Raw genomic sequence first — 22218 nt, 5'->3', positions numbered from 1 at the left:
TGCATGTAAAAGAATGAAAATAGAACACTTTCTAACACCATACACAAAATATTAACTCTAAATGGATTAAAGATCTAAATGTAAGACCAGAAACTATAAAAATCTTAGAGGAAAACATAGGCAGAACACCCTCTGACATAAATCACAGAAAGATCCTCTATGACTCACCTCCCAGAGTAATGGAAATAAAAACAAAAATAAACAAATGGAACCTAAAAAATTAAAAGTTTTTGCACAACAAAGGAAACTATAAGCAAGGTGAAAAGACAGCTTTCAGAATCAGAGAAAATAATAGCAAATGAAACAACTGACAAAGAATTAATTTCCAAAATATATAAGCAGCTCATGCAGCTCAATACCAGAAAAATGAACCCAATCAAAAAGTGGGCCAAAGAACTAAACAGACATTTCTCCAAAGAAGACATACAGATGGCTAATAGACACATGAAAGGATGCTCAACATCACTCATTATTAGAAATGCAAATAAAAACCACAAAGAGGTAAAATCTCATGCCAGTCAGAATGGCCACCATCAAAAAGTCTACAAACAATAAATGCTGGAGAGGGTTGGAGAAAAGGGAACCCTCTTACACTGTTGGTGGGAATGCAAACTGGTACAGCCATGATGGAGAACAGGGTGGAGATTCCTTAAGAAACTTGAAACAGAACTGCCATATGACCTAGCAATCCCACTGCTGGGCATACACACTGAGGAAACCAGAATTGAAAGAGACACATGTACCCCAATGTTCATCGGAGCACTGTTTACAATAGCTAGGACATGGAAGCAACCTAGATGTCCACTGGCAGATGCATGGATAAAGAAATTGTGGTATATATACACATTGAAATATTATTCAGCTATAATTAAAAGAACACATTTGAGTCAGTTCTAATGAGCTGGCTAAAACTGGAGCCTATTATACAGAGAGAATTCAGTCAGAAAGAAAAACACCAATACAGTATATTAATACATATATATGGAATTTAGAAAGATGGTAACAACAATCCTATATGCAAGGCAAAAAAGAGACACAGATGTAAAGAACAGACTTTTGGACTATGTGGGAAAAGGCGAGGGTGGGATGATTTGAGAGAATAGCATTGAAACATGTATATTACCATATGTAAAATAGATGACCAGTGTAAGTTTGATGTGTGAAGCAGGGCACTCAAAGCCAGTGCTCTGGGACAAGCCAGAGGGATAGGATGGGGAGGGAGGTGGGAGGAGGTTCAGTATGGGGGGACACATGTGTACCAATGGCTGATTCATGTCTATGTATGGCAAAAACCACCACAATATTGTAAAGTAATAATCCTCCCATTAAAATAAATTAATTAATTTTTTTAAATGTAGAAACTTTTCATTAATTTACTCATAAATTAGGTGAAGATATAGAAACCTGGAGAAATAAAAGGATTTGTTCAAAATTTGAGGTCAGAGGTTGATGAGGCCATAAGGGGTTTATGATGCTGACCACCCTCTCTCTTCTCCCCTCATCTCTACCTGCTCCAACTGCTGATTCAAAGAACATAAATGTCATAGAAAGCTAGGATACAGCACACAAATTCAATGTCTGCTGAACTCTTATCCATTCACCCACATCAACAGGAGAGTGTGCCAATGATATGGTCCATAAGAGGTGACTGGCCAGTACAACTACTGGAAAACAGTCCCTTGTGACTCCCCCATCAAACTAGTATAAATTTCTAAATCACCTGTGTGTGTTACTACTAAAATCACAAACAGGACATCATAAATAATAACCTATTACTCTTTCAGTATTACTGTGCATGCCTTAAGCTATAAACTGGAAGAATAAGATAGAACAGGCATTTGACAGCTCTAGTTTTCTTCCTGTAAAGAAACGACAAATGAGTTTCTGCTGGATCCTTCCCAATAGAGATTTTAACAAATAAACAAAGCTTCTTAACTATGAGGCCCTATAGCAAAGTACGTTTCACATGGGAGGTTACACATAGTCTTCAGGGATTCCAGCATAGAAAGAAAAAAGGTCCTTCCTTCAGAAACTGAGAGGACAAACATGATCACCTCAAATTCTTTCCTAGCTCTGGGGTTTGTGAAAATATCAGGATATTTTGATAATTTTAAAATGTCTCAGGTTTCTGAAATAACCCTGCTTTTGCACAGTCTTAGCATTAAGAACCCACCTCCCTGGAATCAGTATAAAATCTATTAAAATCTTCAGAAACTCATCTTTGTAAAACGCAAAGGAGTAAAACACTAAGTAAGCCTGGGAGTTCTATTCCATACCTATCAGATGTGTCAAATCAGCTCCAGTAAAATACTGGCATTTTCTGGACTTTGAGTTTAAAAGGAGTTCAGTGCTGTTGGAACATACAAATAGGTTGATATTTGAATCCCACAGGCAGAACTCTTCTGACCATTACGATGAACAACTATAGCGACTGAACACACCTGAACACACTACTAACAAGACAATAACTCAAGGAAATTCGGTGAGAGACCTGCCTTGAGAGAGGAGCCTAGTGTACAGAAGGGGGAAACAAAGCACAATTGAGGCCTGTATTACATACCTATCAGAAGTGTGAAGTCAGTGTCTGCTCTTTGTCTGTGTTTACACTCTGGGCCCACACCAAGGCAACGCCCTTTGATTCTCTTAACTGCACCTGAAAAGAAAGAAAATATGGTTGAATACCTTTGCCACAGATGCAAATTAATTTCCCTCAGTAGGAATTCAGCAAGAAAAACATAAAAAGCAAAACAAAAACACACCAGTCTTCTAGTTCCAAAAAAAAAAAAAATCCAGCCAGCCACTACTTACCCTGAGAAGAAATAAGCCTAAATGGACAGATGGTCTGGACTTTATACTGCAAAGACATTGTGTTGTAACACTGTGACCATTTAGTAACTTCATAGAGTAGTTTGCTGGGATTGAGGTTTATGGTGAAACATAGTGATGAGCCTTCTGCTTACTTAAATACTGGCCCTGAGGTTCCTGAAATAAATAACCTATTAGCTTTGCATCCACAGATACACAAACATTCTCACACTTATAACTTATTGATTCCCATGAGGGATGAGTGTTCTGGAGACATTCAAGGGACAAATGACAGTTGAGGGTTTGCTCAGCACTCTCAGTCACGTAGCTAGAAACAAGTTACAAAACACTATGGAGCCACTTAAGTCAGATGCTCTGTAGGGACCAATCTGTATACCTATTCCAAAAGAATCCATATTACAGGAGCACACTCTTTGTACACATGACAAAAACCTGGATTTATTCAAAGTGGCAATGGTCTTCAACCAAACCCTAATATGTGAATCATCAAGGTAATTCAGGCCCTAACCCTGACCAATAACAAACTAACAGAATACATCACAGATCCTCTTGCTTCAAAACTGGAGGGTAAATGACTATTTGATTAGTAACTATCTAAATGATCTAACAGCATAACTTCATAAGCGGCACACAGGATATGATCCTCACAGGATGATGCCCCAGATTTCCACAGGGACATCCCCACACCACCTGGTCACATCCTCAGGCCTTTATGTCCCCTTCTCAGGGAGGCCTTGGTCAAACAACCTGCTTGCAAATGCAGGTCCCTCCCCCTCCCTCTCCCCCTGCCCAGTTCCCCTGCTCTGCTTTTCTGTGGTGACATCAGGCATCATTATCTATCAGGGTATACCTGAATCTCATTGGGCTTACTTTTCAGTCTCCCCCACTAGAACGTGAGCCCCATGTGAGCAGAGATTTATGTCTCTTTCATATCTGTATTTCTAGTATGAAGAAGAGTAGCTGGCCCATAGTAGGTGTTCAGCAAATGATGAAGATTACCTTTGGCCACCAGCCCCAGTTCATGCCATTCTCAGAGCTGACCCTGTTAAATGTACAGTATGTATCCTCCAGAACTTCGTCTCCATATTTACATTCTCACACAGGGATCATTAGAAATAGATACCCTATACTATAATTAAGCAGTTGAATAATTCTACACTATTTAAAAATCACCTGTTTCCAGTCCTAACTGGAGATACAACCAACTACATCTTTGTAATGCAACCAGAATCAACTCTTTCAGGTTGGTATTTTCACCCATATTACTCAATAGCATACTCAGAATGCTGTGACTTATCAGTTTTGATTGCATAGTTGCTTTTGGACAGTTTTAGCTCTTTATCATGAATCATTTCAAACAAAGCCTATACAACAACATAACAAGAATTCTATGTCAGTTAAGCAGTTTTAACAATCAACATGTCTTCAAGGTTTTTTTTTTTTTTCTAACATATTCCAAAGCATATTCCTGGTATTTTACTATACCATGTGTATACCTAAAGAAGTTATTTCCTCCACATACTCTACTGTAACATAAACTATAACAAATATGACTTTAAAATATATAACCAAAATACTATTACTACATCTAAGAAAAATTACAATTATTCCCTAGAGCCACATGAAGCCATCCATGTCCAATATCCCTATTTGATCTAAATATCTCTCTTAAATTAGATTTGTTCTTATTAGGATCTGAACAGGAAACTTACATAGCACTAATTGAAATAGGACTTAGTCCTCTTTTCACCTATAACAGCCCCTGCTCTTCTTTTTTTTTGCTATTCTTTTGATGAAAAGATTGGATTATTTGTCCCGTAGAATTACTCACATTCTGTATTTATCTATATGCATCCTGTCCTGAGGAGAAGGCAATGGCACCCCATTCCAGTACTCTTGCCTGGAAAATCCCATGGATGGAGGAGCCTGGTAGGCTGCAGTCCATGGAGTTGCTAAGAGTTGGATACAACTGAACGACTTCACTTTCACTTTTCACTTTCATGCATTGGAGAAGGAAATGGTAACCCACTCCAGTGTTCTTGCCTGGAGAATCCCAGGGACAGCGGAGCCTGGTGAGCTGCCGTCTATGGGGTCGCACAGAGTCAGACATGACTGAAGTGACTTAGCAGTATCCTGTCCTGAACAGGTCCATTAGAAACAGAACATTCCTTAGTGAAATCTATGAACTTGGCTAGATGCAGGCTCAGTTATTTTAGCAAGAACATTTTAGATGTGATGCTTCGTACCCCTATTGTATCATATCTGAACACCCACGTTGTAACCCACACTTTAATGTAAAGGCTGATCAGTGAGTTGTAGTATTCTAACCTTAATTCACCCACATTATAAAATTTTCCATCGACCTTTTACTGAAATTTTATTAAATGTATGTGCTGGCTTACTATTTAAATTTTTGATATGCTCTTCACATACCATGTAATTGACAATATTAAAATGTACTGGTTACTGATTTTTAGTATATTCAGAAAATTGTGGATCCATGACCTCAATAAATTTTAGGACATTTTCAGCACCCCCAAAGAAAGTCTATACTTATTATCAACGACTGCCTATTCTCCTGATGGGACTGATAACCCACCTGAATGGTACAAAGAGAAGTTCAAATTGAAAACATCTGAGCTACAAGAAAGGCAGAAATAAATCATTTCTGAACTTGCCTTATCTGACTAAAGCTGAACTTTCTAAGAGACAGCTGTTACAACCTCACCCGCATTGCCAGGAGGTGGGGGTGGGGGTGGAATGTATGTCTCTGATCAGGGAGGCCTGAACTTGGACATTGGTTTAGTGGTTTAGTTGCTAAGTCCTTCCAACTCTTTGTGACTCCATGGACTGTTGCCTGCCAGGCTCTTCTGTCCATTGCATTCTGTAGGCAAGAATACTGGAGTGGGTTGCCATCTCCTTCTCCAGGGGATCTTCCTGACCCAGGGATCAGACTCAGGTCTTGCACTGCAAGTGAAGTCTTTACCAACTAAGCTACCAGGGAACATTTCAAAAGACTGCATAAATAAGCCTCATCAGATGCTTTCATCCTCTGAAGTTCTAATCCACCAAGCCCCTGGAAAAGTTGATATATAAACCCCTATCTCTAGCCCTTTAGGGAGCCTCTTCATCTGAAAGTTCCTACATAGTTAGTAAACCTTTCTCCTGTTAATTTACTGTTAATTAATTTTAAGGCCCCTAGGAGAAGGCAATGGCACCCCACTCCAGTACTTTTGCCTGGAAAATCCCATGGATGGAGGAGCCTGATAGGCTGCAGTCCATGGGGTCGCTAAGAGTCGGACACGACTGAGCGACTTCACTTTCACTTTTCACTTTCATGCATTGGAGTAGGAAATTGCGGGGAGCTGCCAGTGAGAACGGGGTCCTTTGTCCGAAGGACACAGCTCTGGGAACTGCCTCAGTCCTTGAGGGTTTGCTTGCAAACATAGCTCTCTGTCCCGCCACCCCAGAGATTAGGCGCTTATTTACTGCAGGCACCTGGAGTTCTGTGCAAACTTCTCATGCACAGAGAAATGTTATCTGGTGTAAGAAATAATAACAGGGAGCCATTCCCATGCTCTCAAGATTTCTTGTGACTGTTTGTAAGATGTATAGGCCAACCAAGAAAAAATGTCAACTGTCTTGTCTTTCTCACGCTTTTCTGTATAAATATGAGATGTTGAATAAAGTTGGTGTCAGACTGCGTCCCTTTGTGGTGACGTGTCTGAACCTCTCGACCCCATCTTTGTAGTCTCTTGCTTTAGTTTCTTTCTTAGCCCCGCCGTGCACGTTCTCGGGACCTGATCGACTTTGCTGGCTGGCTCCGGCAGGTGGCACCCAAACAGGGACTCGAGAATCGGAGTGCGACGACGGCCGCTGCCCGCCAAGATTGAGGTAAGTAAAGAGGAATTCCTAAGTAATTAAAAGTAAAGGGCAGGGAGGGTGATTGTCGAGAGTAATAAATCATGGGACAAGGCAATAGCCGCCAGTTATTTGTACATATGTTGAAAACTATGTTAAAAGGTAGGGGAATTCATGTAAATAAGTTACAGCTAGAAAAGTTTTTACTTTTTATAGAAGAGGTTTGTCCTTGGTTTCCAGAGGAAGGAACAGTTAGTCTGGAAACTTGGAAAAAGGTAGGAAAACAATTGCAGACATATTATTCCTTACATGGTCCCAATCGTGTTCCTGTGGATGCTTTTTCTTTGTGGACTCTCATAAGAGACTGCCTGGATCCTGAACATGAGGGACATAAAATTCAAATGGCTCTCAGGGATTCCACAGGACCCAAAGTTACAGAGCCTTCTGCCCCTCCACCTGAGCCGCTTTATGCTGTGCCTGAGGGAACAGCTTATAAGGCTGGAGGGAGTGATGATGTGTTAAGCTCTGATGAACAGAAAGAGTTAAATGAACAAGCGGCTCAGTACCATAGAAAGGATATGCCTTGGGAGATGATGGTTAACATGGAATCCCCCTCAGGAAAAGGGGAATTAAAGCATTCAGGGCTTTCTAAAGAACAGCTGGAGAATTTAATTCAGAAGATTGTTATAGCAGTAAAAAAGGATGAACAGGGAGACTCCCACTCCAGCCAGCCTGCGCCTCCAGCATATCCTCCCTCGGTTCTTGCTGGACTCAATCCACCTCCGCCTTTCGTAGAACCGCGAGAGCTTATATCTATCCCTGCTTCTTTGCCCGGTGAAAACATAAAAATTAAAAGTGAGATATTATTATCTCCTCTTCAACAAGCAATTAAGCGAGCTAATAAAGAAGGAGAACATATTCCCGGGTTTTCAGGAATCTATCCAGTGTTTGAAAATGCTCAACAGCAGAGGTATTATGAGCCGCTGCCCTTTAAGCAACTGAAAGAGTTAAAAATGACTTGTGCACAATATGGCCTGACTGCGCCGTTTACTCAGGCTATTATAGAGGCTTTAAGAAATCAAAATCTGCCACCTAATGATTGGAAACAGGTTGCTCGAGCTTGTTTATCTGGAAGAGATTATTTACTATGGAAATCTGAGTTTGCTGAGCAATGTGGGATCACAGCCGATATCAATCGGCAACAGGGACTGAACACCACTTATGAAATGATGGTGGGAGAGGGAAAATATCGAGACACTAATAGTCAACTTAATTATTTACCTGGAGCCTACCCTCAGATTAGTGCTGCAGCTCTACAAGCATGGAAAAAGCTTCCAAATTCTGATAAAAAGACTGAAGATTTATCTAAAATTCGCCAGGGGCCAGATGAGCCATATCAGGATTTTGTTGCCCACCTGCTTGAGACAATTGGTAAAATGATAGGGGATGAGCAGGCGGGGATGGTGTTGACTAAACAGCTTGCTTATGAGAATGCCAATTCGGCTTGTCAAGCTGCCCTGAGACCTTACAGGAAAAAGGGAGGCTTATCTGACTATATATGGATTTGTGCTGATATCGGCCCTTCATACGTTCAAGGCATAACTTTGGCCACGGCATTACAAGGATTATTGCCTTAGCTGGTTTTAGTGGACAGCTTGATAATCATTATCCCTCAGATAAAATTTTGCAATTTGCTCATTATCACCAATTTCTCTTCCCAAAAATCGTTGTTTCTCAGCCCCTTGCTGACGCCCTAACTGTATTTACTGATGGCTCTTCTAATGGAATAGCTAGTTTGATTATACAGGACAATACTACCACCTGGCATACTAATTATAAGTCTGCTCAAGAAGTAGAACTATTTGCCGTTTTTCAGGCTTTATTACAAATTTCTGCTCCATTTAATTTATATTCTGACAGTCAATATATCATAAGAGCCTTAAACACTATTGAGACTGTTCCATTTATTGGTACCCTGAATTCTACTATCCAAACTCTTTTTCGTGATATACAACATTTAATTTGCTCCAGAGTTAATAAATGCTATTTTGGTCATATTCGTGCTCACTCTGGACTTCCTGGACCTTTAGCACGAGGCAATGCTTTGGCTGATGAAGCTACACGTATGATATTTCCTTCACTGGAACAAATGGCAAAAACTTCCCACAGCTTACACCATCAAAACAGCAATAGCTTAAGACTTCAATTTGGCATTACTCGAGAAGCTGCCAGACAGATTGTTAAGCAATGTCAAACATGTCCTCAATTTTTTAGCGTCCCCCACTATGGAGTTAATCCTCGAGGATTGTTGCCAAACGATATATGGCAAATGGATGTTACCCATATTCCTGAATTTGGTAAACAAAAATTTGTTCATGTTACTATTGACACCTTCTCCGGCTTTTTACATGCCTCTTTACAATCCGGAGAAGCTAGCAAACATTGTATAGCTCATTGGGTTAAATGTTTTGCTGTTATGGGAACCCCTAAAACCATAAAAACAGACAATGGTCCAGGATACACTGAAAAAATTTTTCAATTATTTTGTACGCAATTGTCTATCTCACATAAAACAGGTATCCCTTATAATCCTCAAGGTCAAGAAATTATTGAATGGGCACATCAAACTCTCAAACATCAATTGCAAAAACTAAAGAAGGGGGAATTGTATCCCAATACCCCCTCCAACTCTCTAAACTATGCTTTATTTGTTCTAAATTTTTTACAATTGGATATAAGTGGCCGTTCAGCAGCACAGCAATTTTGGAACTTTGATGCACAAACAATAAGACCTAAAGTCTTTTGGAAAGATCCACTTGTGGGAAAATGGTATGGACCAGATCCAGTACTAATCTGGGGACGAGGGCATGTTTGTGTTTTCCCACAGGATGCCGAAGCGCCGCGCTGGCTGCCGGAAAGGTTGGTACGCACGGCGGAGACAGTCTCTAGCAAATCAGATGAGGAGATTGACAATTCAAGAGCATGATGAATTACCATCTCGGCAACAACTTCAGGCATTGATGCGAGAGGCACAGAATCGTGTTGCGGTGCAGGGCGATCTGATATCGCCTTTAAGCTTCCTGATAACCTTATTAATTATCTTAAATCAGATTAACACTGCACACTCTGAAGAATATTCAAGTGCTTACTGGGCTTATTTTCCTGATCCTCCCCTTCTCCAACCCATGGGCTGGGAGGGTCGGTCTATTCCCTTATACACTAATGATACTGTGGCTTTGGGTGGTTTTTCAGATAAACATATTATTCCTAATCAAGTTAATTTCTCTTATCATGGAGTGTTTGATCGCTTACCTATTTGTCTGTCTAGATATTTTAATTCAACAGGATGTCTTTTTGTTGGGGAGTCCGGATATGCTGATTTTGACAATGGTTGGAGCCTGTATATTCCTGGAGTAACGAAAGAGTCTGGAATTCCTCAACGTCGTAATGGAACTGGTCCTTTAGATATTCCTTTCTGCGACTTTGGAACAAGGGGAAGAGTCACTGCTGCACCATGGAAACTGTGTCGAGATGGAACTGCTATGGTTTATAACATATTTGGGACAAATGAGTCATTGTGGGACTGGTCTCCAGACTTGGCCCGAAACCCTGGAGCTCAAGATAATAGGAACTTTGCATCCCGTATTTGGAACTTGGGTGGCTCTAAAGTGTTCCAAACAGAAATCTGGAAACTAGCTGCCGCCCTTGGATGTGAGGGTTCCTACCTTCAGGTGGGATCGAAAGTGAGACACGGTCATTTGTGGAATCTCACCATGAGATACCCTCGTGCATGTGTGCCTCACCCTTATGCTTTACTAGTAGGATCTGTAAAAATACAACCTGGGTTACAAAATTATAATGTAACTTGTAACAATTGTACTTTGACTAACTGTGTTAGGGGAATTACTAATCAAACTAGGGTTCTAGTCTTAAGACAGCCTGCTTTTGTTATGGTTCCTGTAAAGATTAATGGGTCTTGGTATGATGAAAGGGACTTGAACTTTGGAGAGAAGTAGAGGGTGCTTTAATGCGTTATCGCAGGGGAATAGGGTTAATAATTCTGGGATTTGTAGCTTTGGTAACTCTTATTGCTTCCTCGATTACTGCAGCCCTGTCCTTGGCACAATCAGTGCAAACTGCAACTTTTGTTAATAATCTGGCACAAAATGCATCCGTTGCCCTGGGGACTCAAGAAGATATTGACAAAAAGCTAGAGGATCGATTGAATGCCCTTTATGATGTTGTAAAATATTTAGGTGAAGAGGTTCAAAGTATAAAGTTGAGATTACGAGTACAATGTCATGCTGATTTTCGATGGATCTGTGTTACTCCCAAAAAATATAATGGTAGTATAACTGCTTGGGATAAGGTGAAAGCTCATTTAGAAGGTATTTGGCATAATGAAAATATTTCCTTAGATTTGCTGCATCTACATCAGGAAATAATGAACATTGAAAATGCACCCAGACCTGATTTGGATGTTGCAAAAAGAGCTGAGTCTTTTGTTAAAGAACTTTTTCGACATGTACCTACTGTCAATAGTATTTGGTACTTGGGAGCAGCCATGGGAGGACTATTCTTAATAATTTTAACTGTTTTATTTCTTGCACCTTGTTTAATTAAAAAACTGATTGATGATCTATGGATCATAAAGGCTTCCATCTATGGAAATGGTCTGCAGTTAAAGGAATATAAGCGTGTGCCTATATAAAAAGAAAGGGGGAGATGCGGGGAGCTGCCCGTGAGAACGGGGTCCTTTGTCCGAAGGACACAGCTCTGGGAGCTGCCTCAGTCCTTGAGGGTTTGCTTGCAAACATAGCTCTCTGTCCCGCCATCCCAGAGATTAGGCGCTTATTTACTGCAGGCACCTGGAGTTCTGTGCAAACTTCTCATGCACAGAGAAATGTTATCTGGTGTAAGAAATAATAACAGGGAGCCATTCCCATGCTCTCAAGATTTCTTGTGACTGTTTGTAAGATGTATAGGCCAACCAAGAAAAAATGTCAACTGTCTTGTCTTTCTCACGCTTTTCTGTATAAATATGAGATGTTGAATAAAGTTGGTGTCAGACTGCGTCCCTTCGTTGTGACGTGTCTGAACCTCTCGACCCCATCTTTGTAGTCTCTTGCTTTAGTTTCTTTCTTAGCCCCGTCGTGCACGTTCTCGGGACCTGATCGACTTTGCCGGCTGGCTCCGGCAGGAAATGACAACCCACTCCAGTGTTCTTGCCTGGAGAATCCCAGGGATGGGGGAGCCTGGTGGGCTGCCGTCTATGGGGTCTCACAGAGTCGGACACAACTGAAGCGACTTGGCAGCAGCAGCAGCCAGATGAACCTAAAAAGGTAGAGAAAATGGTTTCTTCCCAACATTCCCTTCTCACAAGCCTCTGACAACCATGAGTTGATGTTTTATCTCTGTAGATTTCCCTGTTCTGGATAGTTTAAGTGAATGAGATCTTACAATGTGTGTTCTTTGGTATCTAGCTTTTCTCATGTATCACGTTTCCAAGATTAATCTGTATTTCAGCATGTATCACTGCTTTGTTTCATATTATAGTTAAATAAAAATCCATGGTAGGGGGATAGCATAGTTTGCATAAAAACTCAAAAGTCAATGGACATCTGGGTTTTTTCCTCCCTTTTGGCTTTGAATAATGCTTCCATAAACATTCATGAACAACTTTTTTTGAATATTTGATTTCAATTCTCTGGGATATACGTCTAGGAGTGGAAGTGCTGCTCATGTGGTCACTCTAGGTCGAAATTTTGGTGGAAGTGCCAAACTACTTTCTAGAGTCTCCCCATCATTTTACATTCTCACCAGAAGTGTATGAGGAGTTCAATTTCTGAATATCCTTATTACACTTCTTATTTTCATTTTTCAAATTAGAGCTGCCCTGGTAGATGTAAAGTGGTATCTCTTTGGATTTTCATGTTGATTTCTCTAATGACTACTGATGTTGAACATCTGCTCTTGCACTCAGTGGCCATTTGCATGCAGAGAGCAGTGGATCTGCACCATGAGAGCCCCACCATGAACCAGGTGGCAAAACCATGTAGCCTCTTTGGACCTCAATTTCCAGGCACAATGAGTAGTTATTAAGTCTGTGTTCATGCAGGGAAGAGACACAGAAAAAAACACTTTGACTTGGATCTCTGTGTGGAGAAATCAGATCAGATCAGTTGCTCAGTCGTGTCCGACTCTTTGCGACCCCATGAATCACAGCACGCCAGGCCTCCCTGTCCATCACCAACTCCCAGAGTTCACTCAGACTCACGTCCATCGAGTCAGTGATGCCATCCAGCCATCTCATCCTCTGTCGTCCCCTTCTCCACCTGCCCCCAATCCCTCCCAGCATCAGAGTCTTTTCCAATGAGTCAACTCTTCGCATGAGGTGGACAAAGTACTGGAGTTTCAGCTTTAGCATCATTCCTTCCAAAGAAATCCCAGGGCTGATCTCCTTCAGAATGGACTGGTTGGATCTCCTTGCAGTCCAAGGGACTCTCAAGAGTCTTCTCCAACACCACAGTTCAAAAGCATCAATTCTTCGGCACTCACCCTTCTTCACAGTCCAACTCTCACAGCCATACATGACCACAGGAAAAACCATACCCTTGACTAGACGAACCTTTGTTGGTAAAGTAATGTCTCTGCTTTTGAATATGCTATGTAGGTTGGTCATAACTTTCCTTCCAAGGAGTAAGCGTCTTTTAATTTCATGGTTGCAGTCACCATCTGCAGTGATTTTAGCCCAGAAAAATAAAGTCTGGAGAAATAGCCACTACTAACTAGAGTGAAGGAAAAGAAACTCATGGAGGAATCTAGAGGGCAGCTGAGATCCAGAGCCCAGGGGCTGGTCAGGTACTTCCACCTGGAGAGGACATGGACACTCCCTTCCCTTTCCACCCTCAACAAGGTGGGAAAATTGTAGCAGGGCATGAACCCTCCCTTCACTCCTTAGGAGTTGAAGGCTGCAGGGTTTTGTGTAATTTCCTGTGTTGACCTAAAATGCATGGAGGCAACTGCCTGGGCAAAACTAAGCACCTGAGGGTCCTCATTGTCCTTCTCCTTTCTGCTCTGGAAATTCCCACCACCTCTGCCCAAAAAAACAGAATGGGGAGAAAAAGGGCTGAGAGATTCTGAGCCAAGATTGGGACTAGTCAGACAGCAGGTGATCTTGGGGGCCCTGAGCCTGTGCAGGTCCTGTGTGGGGAGCAGAATGGGGGCAGGAAATCCTGAGGCATTAGGGGCAGGCAGCAAGCCAGTTGTGCTGCCCTGCAGTGGGTGCAGAGCCCACAGGTTTACTTCAATTGTTTCTTTGAAGGGTGGTTACACTGGGGAATAGATCTGGGTAGGGGTGACTTCAGTTCTCCCTTGAAAAACTGCATTTGTGATGATGTTTCTTCTTAAAAAGTAATCAAGCTTGAATTACATTTGTCAATGGAAATAATCAGTTAATAAAAACATCTTTATAGTCTTGATCATTTTAACCACTAAAATGCTGAATGTTACTCATGCTCCTAGAGACAATCTTTATTTGTATCAATCTCCCACTTTCTAAGCTCCACTAACACCTCTGTAAGGAACAGAGGTGGACACAGAGGTATCCAGTGGACACAAGGCCAGATTTAACATCTGCCATCTCTGAGTGGAGGCATTATCTGTTATCTTCCTTTTCTTGTTTGTGCTACACGTGTCTCCTCTGTCTACTAAGTTATTTCAGTTGTATCTGACTCTTTGCGACATCATGGACTGTAGTCCGCTAGGCTCCTCTGTCCATGGGATTCTTCAGGCAAGAATACTGGAGTGGGTTGCCATTTCCTTCTCCAGGGGATCTTCCATACCCAGGGAAGGAACCCCGATCTTCTGATTTGCAAGTGGATTCTTTACTGGTGAGCCACGGGGAAGCCCATGTCTCCTTTATTTGAATGTTATTTCACTAGAGGAGAATGTTCTTTTCTTCTACAGGAAAAAATTAGACAAGGCACCCTTCAGGCAGGAGAAACATGTTTGTCACTGTGACTCTTTAGGACCCAGGATGTCCCCCCCAACCAAGGCGATGTGGACACCACCTGAGAAAACGCTAGGAAAACCCGCTTAAGAGGCAGCAGCTCCCTAGCAGGCCCATGACAAAGAGTGGGAGGTGACAGAGGCCAAGGAGTTTCTGCTCTTGGGACACTGCCTCTCACCTAAGGTCAGAGTAATTTAAGTAATAATAACCTCAACTATATGAAGGATAAAATAAAATACAAAGAGGGACACAATAAAGGACAGCAATGGTACGGATCTAACTAAAGCAGAAAGGTGGGAAGAATACACAGTAGAATGATTCAAAAAAGATTTTAATGACCTGGATAACCACAATAATGTGATAACTCACCTAAAGTCAGACATCCTGGAGTGTGAGGTCAAGTGGGCCTTAGGAAGCATCACTATGAACAAAGTTAATGAAGGTGATGGAATTCCAGCTGAGCTATTTCAAATCCTAAAAGATGATGCTGTGAAAGTGCTGCACTCAATATGCCAGCAAATTTGGAAAACTCAGCAGTGGCCACAGGACTTGAAAAGGTCAGTTTTCATTCCATTCCTAATGAAGGGCAATGCCAAAGAATGTTCAAACTACTGCACAATTATACTCATCTCACACGCTAGAAAATTAATGCTCAAACTCCACCATGCTAGGCTTCAACAGTACGTGAACCAAAAACTTACAGATGTTCAATCTGGATTTAGAAAAGGTAGAGGAACCAGAGATCAAATTTCCAACATCCATTGGATCATAGAAAAAGTAAGAGAATTCAAGAAAAGCATCTACTTCTCTTTCACTGACTTCACTAAAGCCTTTGACTGTGTGGATCACAACAAACTGTGGAAAATTCTTAAAGAGATGGGAATACCAGACCACCTTACCTGCCTCCTGAGAAATTTGTATGCAGGTCAATAAGCAATAGAACCAGATGTGGAACAATAAACTGGTTCCAAATTGGGAAAGGAGTATGTCAAGGCTGGATATTGTCACCCCGCTTATTTAACTTATATGCAGAGTACATCATGTGAAATACCTGTACTTGGGATGAATCCCAAGCTGGAATCAAGTTTGCTGGGAGAAATATCAATAACCTCAGATATGCAGATGACACCATCCTTATGGTAGAAAGCAAAGAGGAACTAAAGAGCCTCTTGATGAAGGTAAAAGAGGAAAGTGAAAAGACTGGCTTAAAACTCAACACTGAAAAGACAAAGATCATGGCATCTAGTCACATTACTTCATGGCAAGTAGATGGGGAAAAATGCAAACAGTGACAGACTTTATTTTTGGGGGCTCCAAAATCACTGCAGATGGTGACTGCAGCCATGAAATGAAAATATGCTTGCTTCTTGGAAGAAAAGTTATGACCAACGTAGACAGCATATTAAAAAGCAGAGACATTACTTTGCAGACAAAAGTCCGTCTAGTCAAAGCTATGGTTTTTCCAGTAGTCATGTAGGGATGTGAGAGTTGGACCATAAAGAAAGCCGACAATAGAAGAATAGATGCTTTTGAACTACCATGTTGGAGAAGACTGTTTAGAGTTCCTAGGACTGCAAGGAGATCAAACCAGTCAATCCTAAAGGAATCAGTCCTGAATATTCATTGGAAGGAATGATGCTGAAAAGCTCCAATACTTTGGTCACCTGATGCGAAGAGGTGACTCACTGGAAAAGACCCTCATGCTGGGAAAGATTGAAGGTGGGAGGAGAAAGGGACCATAGACAATGAGATGGTTGGATGGCAACACCGACTCAATGCAGTTGAGCTTGAGCAAACTCTAGGAGATGGTGAAGGACCGGCAAACCTAGCATGCTGCTGTGGACTGAGCAACTGATGAAGGATACAAACTTATAAAATCGTCTGAAAGTGTACTTATTTAAACTTTTTTCTCTAAATAGTTTTGACACCGTTAAACTGTTGTAGCCACGCATTCGGGGAAACAAACTCACTCAGAAGGACAATGCAGATAGTGGAGTGCAGTTTATTACATAAGTGCGCCCAAGGCAGGGTCTCCTCTTAGCCAAGGACCCCGACCAGCATTTGTGAAACTCTTTTATACCCCATGTGTACGTGTCTGAACCCACCACTCCAAATTCCTTGAGACTTACATAAACCAAGGAAAATACAATCCCAATAACCCCATCATTCACGTGCTATGTGCTCACGTGCTCAAACAGTCAAACAATTAGCCAATAATCAATAAACCCGAGGTTACACTCTGATTGATATGGAAAAGTTTATGGCCTGTCTGGAAGAAAGGGTGATTAGTGTATGTTTTCTCTTAGGCGATGAGTAACCTAGATACGATCTTCAAGGTTCCCCTGTCTGGAGGGGGTCTTATCCTTCCGTTGTTGTTTTCATAGGCACTAAACACAGAGTTCAGAGTCCATTGGAAAGGTGGCCAAGCATGATCAGCATGAACAGGCCTAAGATGGAGTCCAGGCCCTATGAATTACTTCTTCAGAACAGTAACATTTCTGTTTTACCGTTCATTCACTTCTGTTGTTGGAGGCAGGGACCCTACAAGGGGGACAAGATGGCTCTCGCAAGGTGTCCTAGCACTTCCCCAGTCTCACCTCTTGCACTCGCGGTTCCTGCTAGAGGCTGTCTCAGCCCTCCCCTGGGCGGGGCCAACAGCGAGGAACCCAGATTCCCTTGCCCTCTCTCTTAAGCGCCCTACCTCCAGAGGAGACGCCCACAACGGGGCGGGGGCGGGGGTCGTATTCGCGGGACAACGCAGGCGACGCTTTACGGCAGGGGTGGGGGTGGGGGGGTCGCAGTCGAGCCTCGCTGGCTCCGGCGCGGAACTGAGGGGACCGGCGCGGAACTGAGGGGACCGGGTCTTTCCCGCTGAAGCATGGCATAAGCCACGTTGGTCCCCTCAGCCTCCTTCGTGTCCTTTCCCTGGGGCAACGCGGGGTGACGCGGGGCCAGACCGGCACCCTTTCTGGCCGGAGGGACCCTCCCCATCCTCTAACGTCTGAGCAGCCTGTACCCTGCGTGCAAGGTGGGCCAGTGTTGGCTGCAACCCGGCCGGCCGGGGGAAGCGGAGACGGGCAGGGGGGTGCCGCGTGGGCCGGGCTGTGGTTTGGCGTTTAGCCTGGGCTGGGTGAGCGTGGGCACGGGGATTGTATTGCCGTCTGTGTTCTGTGCCCTCGCGACAGTAGGGAGAGGGTCCAAGTAGAGCCCCTCGGGCCTCCTGGTCGATGGGCCTGGAAGCGGTTCCCAATGGGCAGTGGGCGGGGCGGGCCGGAGGAGTGTGGGAGGCTCGCCAGCTGCTTCTCCCTTCCTTCCCATTTACGTGGCCGCCCTGGAGTCCTCTTCATCGAGTGAGATTGACGTGCTGCCCACGGGGACTGGGCATCTCGGGATGCATCCCTAGAGAAGTAGCATTTCCTTTCATGAGTTTTTGACCTAAAAAAAAAGAAAAAAATGTAGCTCCATTTTTACGTATCACTGAACCACGTGGAAGAATGTGCTGTGCTTAGTCGCTCAGTCGTGTCCGACTCTTTGCGACCCCATGGACTGTGCCCGTTAGGCTCCTCTGTCCAGGGGATTCTACAGGCAAGAATACTGCAGTGGGTTGTCATGCCCTCCTGCAGGTTATCTTCCCAACCCAGAGATGGAACCTGGGTCTCCCGCATTGCAGGCAGATTCTTTACCGACTGAGCCACTAGGGAAGAGAGGGCAATCGAAATAAAAGGGTCAGGGATTTTCATGTAAAGGACTGTACATTGTTTACAGTGGGATTATAAGCATTGCATGGGTAAAGGGGTTTTGGGGCCACTTGAGATAGTTCTAGAGGTGAGGGATTGTCAGGTAATACAGGCCCATCCGAAAGGGCAGGTCTTGGTTGGGAATTCATACTTTGTATGAAATTATACCATAGTGTAGTTTTTGTTTGTATTTCCTTTATATTAACATGTTATATAATAAATATTCATATATGTGGCTGGGGAATATTTTTATATATTTAAGAGCCTTTTGTGACTCTTTTTTGTGAACTATTAATTCTTTTTCTCTTGGTTGTTACTGTCTCTAAACGGATATCTAGAAGCTAGTTCTCTATATGTTAGAAAGACTACTGAAGTGAGTTAAATTTTTTTCCCATTTGTCAGTGCTTTTCTAACTTAGAGTATGCTTTTGTTATTGTTAGCATGGTAAATTTTATGTGTTCACATTTATCTTTTTTTTTTTTTAACGGATTTTTGAGTCATACGTAGAATAGGCTTTTCTTGCTCCACAGCTATAAAGGAATGTTGCCCATTATTTCTGCAAATAGTTGTATGGTTCTGTGTATTGTCCGTTTAATTCTTAGATCCCTGTACAGCTTATCCTGGTTTATTGTAAGAGGTGTGGCACTATGAGCCTATTCTAAATGGGTATCACTTTGTTCCACAGCTGACTGTCCTCATTGATTTGGGAGGCTGCCTCATTGTATACTCAATTCTGGTATGTTTTCAGGTCTGTTCTTGAACTTTGTGTTCTACTATATATTTTCACGTATGGTATGAGTAGTTCTCACACAACATGGCTATTCATTGCCATAACTCTCTTGGATATCCCTGCCTACTTATTTTGCCTGTGAACAATGGAAAATAACTAAGTTTTGAAAAGCCTTTAGATTTTCTTTGAGATTCGAATGGATTGCTTGATTTACTGATGAATCAATATGTTCTTGAGCCTAAGTGTCTTTATTTGAGAATATAGTACATCTTTATTCTTGTTTGAGTCTACTTTTCTGTCTTACAGGAATTTTAAAGTTTTCCTCCTGTAAATTTTTGTATTGTGTTTTTACATTATTATTATTATATAAGCATATACTCTTTTGTCATTGGTCACTTGGAACCCTGTAAACGTTACTAGCTGGATATTTATTTATGAAATTGGCTTATAAAAATCATCCATAAGGCACTTAATTGTTAGCAATTTTATTAACTTTCTCAGTTTTACTGAATGGTATAGTATCGTGTTCTAATCAATGATTTTAAAGAAGTCTGGAGCCACATAAACTTCCTACCCAAGGCTGTAAACAAGGTGTGCCTTTTTGACCAAAGTTAACACCTGGGCATATAAAAATACACCATATAGACCACCTGCTTGAGGTCCCAGATGTCTTTCCAAACAGGAGGATCTTGAAATCAGTTGGAAACAAGGAATTAGGCACTCAGTTGATTATTATGGACAAGAAGTATTGATAATAGACTTTGATCCAGTGATTCCAGAAGAGGATGAATATCTCAATAAATGTATAATGAAAGCATAGAGACATCCTACTCAATACATCACAAGATGGGCTAAGAAACTCTGGAGACTAAGACCCAGACATTAAAAGGTCCAAACAAAATAACCTTGATATATTTGCGTTACCCTTCCTTTGCATTGCCGAGAAAAAGGGGTAAAAATCTTCTCTATTGAAACAAATTACCAAATACTGGTGATTTTCTTCTTAAAAGACTTCCATTAATATTATCTGTTCTTTTATGATACATAGACTCTACGTTAGTGATTAGGGGTGGATTGAGGGGGGAAACACAAAATATTTTCAAACAGGAAATGCTAGAACCTTGCATTACCTAAGGATGGGGCTTTTGGCACTCATTTAGAGGAGTTTGTGTTTAATCTCTGGCACTGTGTTAAACAGTGGTAAACAGAGTGGCCCTGCAGCAACTCTGGGTCCTTTGCTGTCTCCGACATGAACCTACCTTGTCTGGATGGACCGTGTGTACGACCGTCAGGCTGGCATTGCTGTGACTCTAGAGACAGTACCTCAGCTGCAGTAGTAAACGGGGTAGGACCATGCATGGTACGTCTCCTGAGGTCTCTTGCATTGCCCCAGTGCTAAAGGCACAGGTACGGAAAGGGGATAGGTTCAGATCTACTGCTACCTTCCTGGATGAGGATCCTTTGCTTTTCTTGTCAGCAAGGCAGGCCGAGGACCCAAAAGGGATGAGGCTCCACTCATTGACCTATGGAAAGGCTCCCCAAATGTGGCCAAGACAGTAAGCTGCCACGTTGGAGTCAATTTGGACAAGGGTTGGACAGGTTTTTTTCCCCCTTGCATAGGGCAAAGGGACACGTCTTAGGGATTGGGGGGTGGGGTGGAGAAGGGCAGGATGGCATTTTTGTGCACTGCTGCCATTGTGAGGAACTCATCCTCACATCCCATGCACACTGTACTCTCTTTTAGAAACTATGCAGAATGAAGTCAGAGTCCCAGGCAGGACAACGGACCAGCTCTGCCTCCACACCCCCAGGGTCCAAGCTTGGCCCGGCCTGGTGAAGTTTAGGCCAAGAGCAGCCGAAATTGGGAAAATTCCAGGCTCCAGGAAAATAACCAACTGTGCTACCACGTAACACATAGCCAGAGGTGAAGTCATTGGACCCTGGTGGCTACCGTGTCTGGGCGGGACTAGTGGAAACTGCTGTTTTGCAATGCCCAGTGCCGCTCTGGACTGACCCGTGTGTGCCACCATCCACACCTGAATCCCCCTGAGCCCCTGTAGGAGAAGAGCCAGGTCCTTGGTGGCCACCCATCCATCATCCGACCAGAGAAAGTTGACATCAACTGTTGACACCCATCCAGTGCCTCTGGGCTGCCATCCTTTGTGTCCCTCTGTGACCCATGAGAATGGGGCTCTCCAGCCACTGGCCAGGTGTGACTCGATCTGTCTGCCCACACTCAGCATGTTTCCCGAAGTCTTAGGCAGATGTAGGTGCTAAAGACACTGCTGCAGGTCCACTGCTGGGTGCCTGCATGGGGAGTCTTTGCTCTTTTGTGATGAGAGCAGACTGAAAGGACCCCATGGAGACCAGGCCCGCAGACTGGAGCGACAGACATTGAGGCACGCCCCTCTGTAGTGGCCACGCTGTTGAGCCATCTCTCTTTGGCCAGGTTAGACAGGGCTTGACATTTCTTTTTTTTCCTTAGCAAATGGCAGAGGGAAACATCTTAGGGAGAGGGAAGGGGAAGGGCAGGTGGCCATTTCTGGTGCACTGCTGGCATCAACAGGACAGCGGGTCCACCAAATCTGTGAACCCTGAACTGTCCCTTCCTGTGTAGGAATTTTAAGGGATTGAAGGGACAAGGGACAGTGGCCTCCAGGAAGTGCAAAGCTCTGCAAGGGAGGTGTGAGAAGCAGGCCCCAGGGCTGGGTGGGGCTGTGGAAGCTCCAGGGACGCCACCAGGACAAGGGGCACGGCCAGGGTGACTGCCCTGTGGGGTACAGGAAGTGCAGTCTCCATGGACCCTGGTGGCCACCATGTCTGGGCGGGACCAGAGGAAGCTGCTCTGAAGGAACCCAGTGCAGGGCTGCAGACATTGGCCCACAGGCCCCTTCCCCTGGGAGCCAGAGCAGGATGGGCCTGGGTGGGCCCAGAGCCCCAGAAGCCTCTCTCTGGGCCGCTATATGGCCCAGGCAGAGACCACCCTGGACAACTGGAGTTCCGCTGCCATCAGGGGCGGAGGCAGGCCTAGTGACCTTCTGTCCAATGCAGAT

General features: G+C 43.2%; 2 protein-coding genes and 1 pseudogene across 5 annotated transcripts in view; 2 read left to right on the top strand and 1 right to left on the bottom strand.

The window, feature by feature from the left end:
- The first annotated feature begins 3279 nt into the window (after nt 1-3279).
- Nucleotides 3280-11799, top strand: LOC147341599 (endogenous retrovirus group K member 113 Env polyprotein-like). Its single transcript, XM_086387171.1, has 4 exons — nt 3280-3317; nt 3772-3877; nt 6578-6720; nt 9575-11799. Exons 1-4 carry the CDS (start codon nt 3280-3282, stop codon nt 10701-10703), a joined length of 1416 nt encoding a protein of 471 aa, XP_086243297.1. The 3' UTR covers nt 10704-11799.
- A 4887-nt stretch (nt 11800-16686) lies between these two features.
- LOC147341598 (uncharacterized) lies at nt 16687-18415 on the bottom strand (annotated as a pseudogene). Its single transcript, XR_015158769.1, has one exon. The product of XR_015158769.1 is annotated as an uncharacterized LOC147341598 (transcript).
- SLC6A14 (solute carrier family 6 member 14) overlaps nt 17587-22218 on the top strand; it is a 446075-nt gene continuing 441443 nt past the window's right edge. For 2 of the 3 annotated variants that reach the window (XM_086387223.1, XM_086387225.1), the window contains exon 1: nt 17588-17726. The gene's annotated coding sequence lies outside the window, so the exon portion shown is untranslated. Of the gene's footprint in view, nt 17727-19120; nt 19172-22218 lie in introns of all 3 variants that reach the window. The other variant, XM_086387224.1, reaches the window with a different exon arrangement.

The sequence above is a fragment of the Bos grunniens genome, chromosome X, assembly GCF_055505025.1.
Source record: "Bos grunniens cultivar Pamir isolate PY7600 chromosome X, Bosgru_T2T1.0, whole genome shotgun sequence".
Taxonomy (NCBI): Eukaryota; Metazoa; Chordata; class Mammalia; order Artiodactyla; family Bovidae; genus Bos; species Bos grunniens.
The sequence above is the reverse complement of the archived record's forward strand: the minus strand, read 5'-3'. Positions and strand labels throughout refer to the sequence as shown.

What these genes read in the sequence shown, in the direction of transcription:
- LOC147341599 (XM_086387171.1), top strand. Translation starts at nt 3,280, where the DNA reads ATGGTCTTCAACCAAACCCTAATATGTGAATCATCAAG. An exon ending in CAGAGCTGACCCTGTTAAAT is followed by an intron (nt 3,878 to 6,577) that starts GTACAGTATGTA and finishes CCATCTTTGTAG; the next exon opens with TCTCTTGCTTTAGTTTCTTT. An exon ending in CGCTGCCCGCCAAGATTGAG is followed by an intron (nt 6,721 to 9,574) that starts GTAAGTAAAGAG and finishes GTTTTCCCACAG; the next exon opens with GATGCCGAAGCGCCGCGCTG.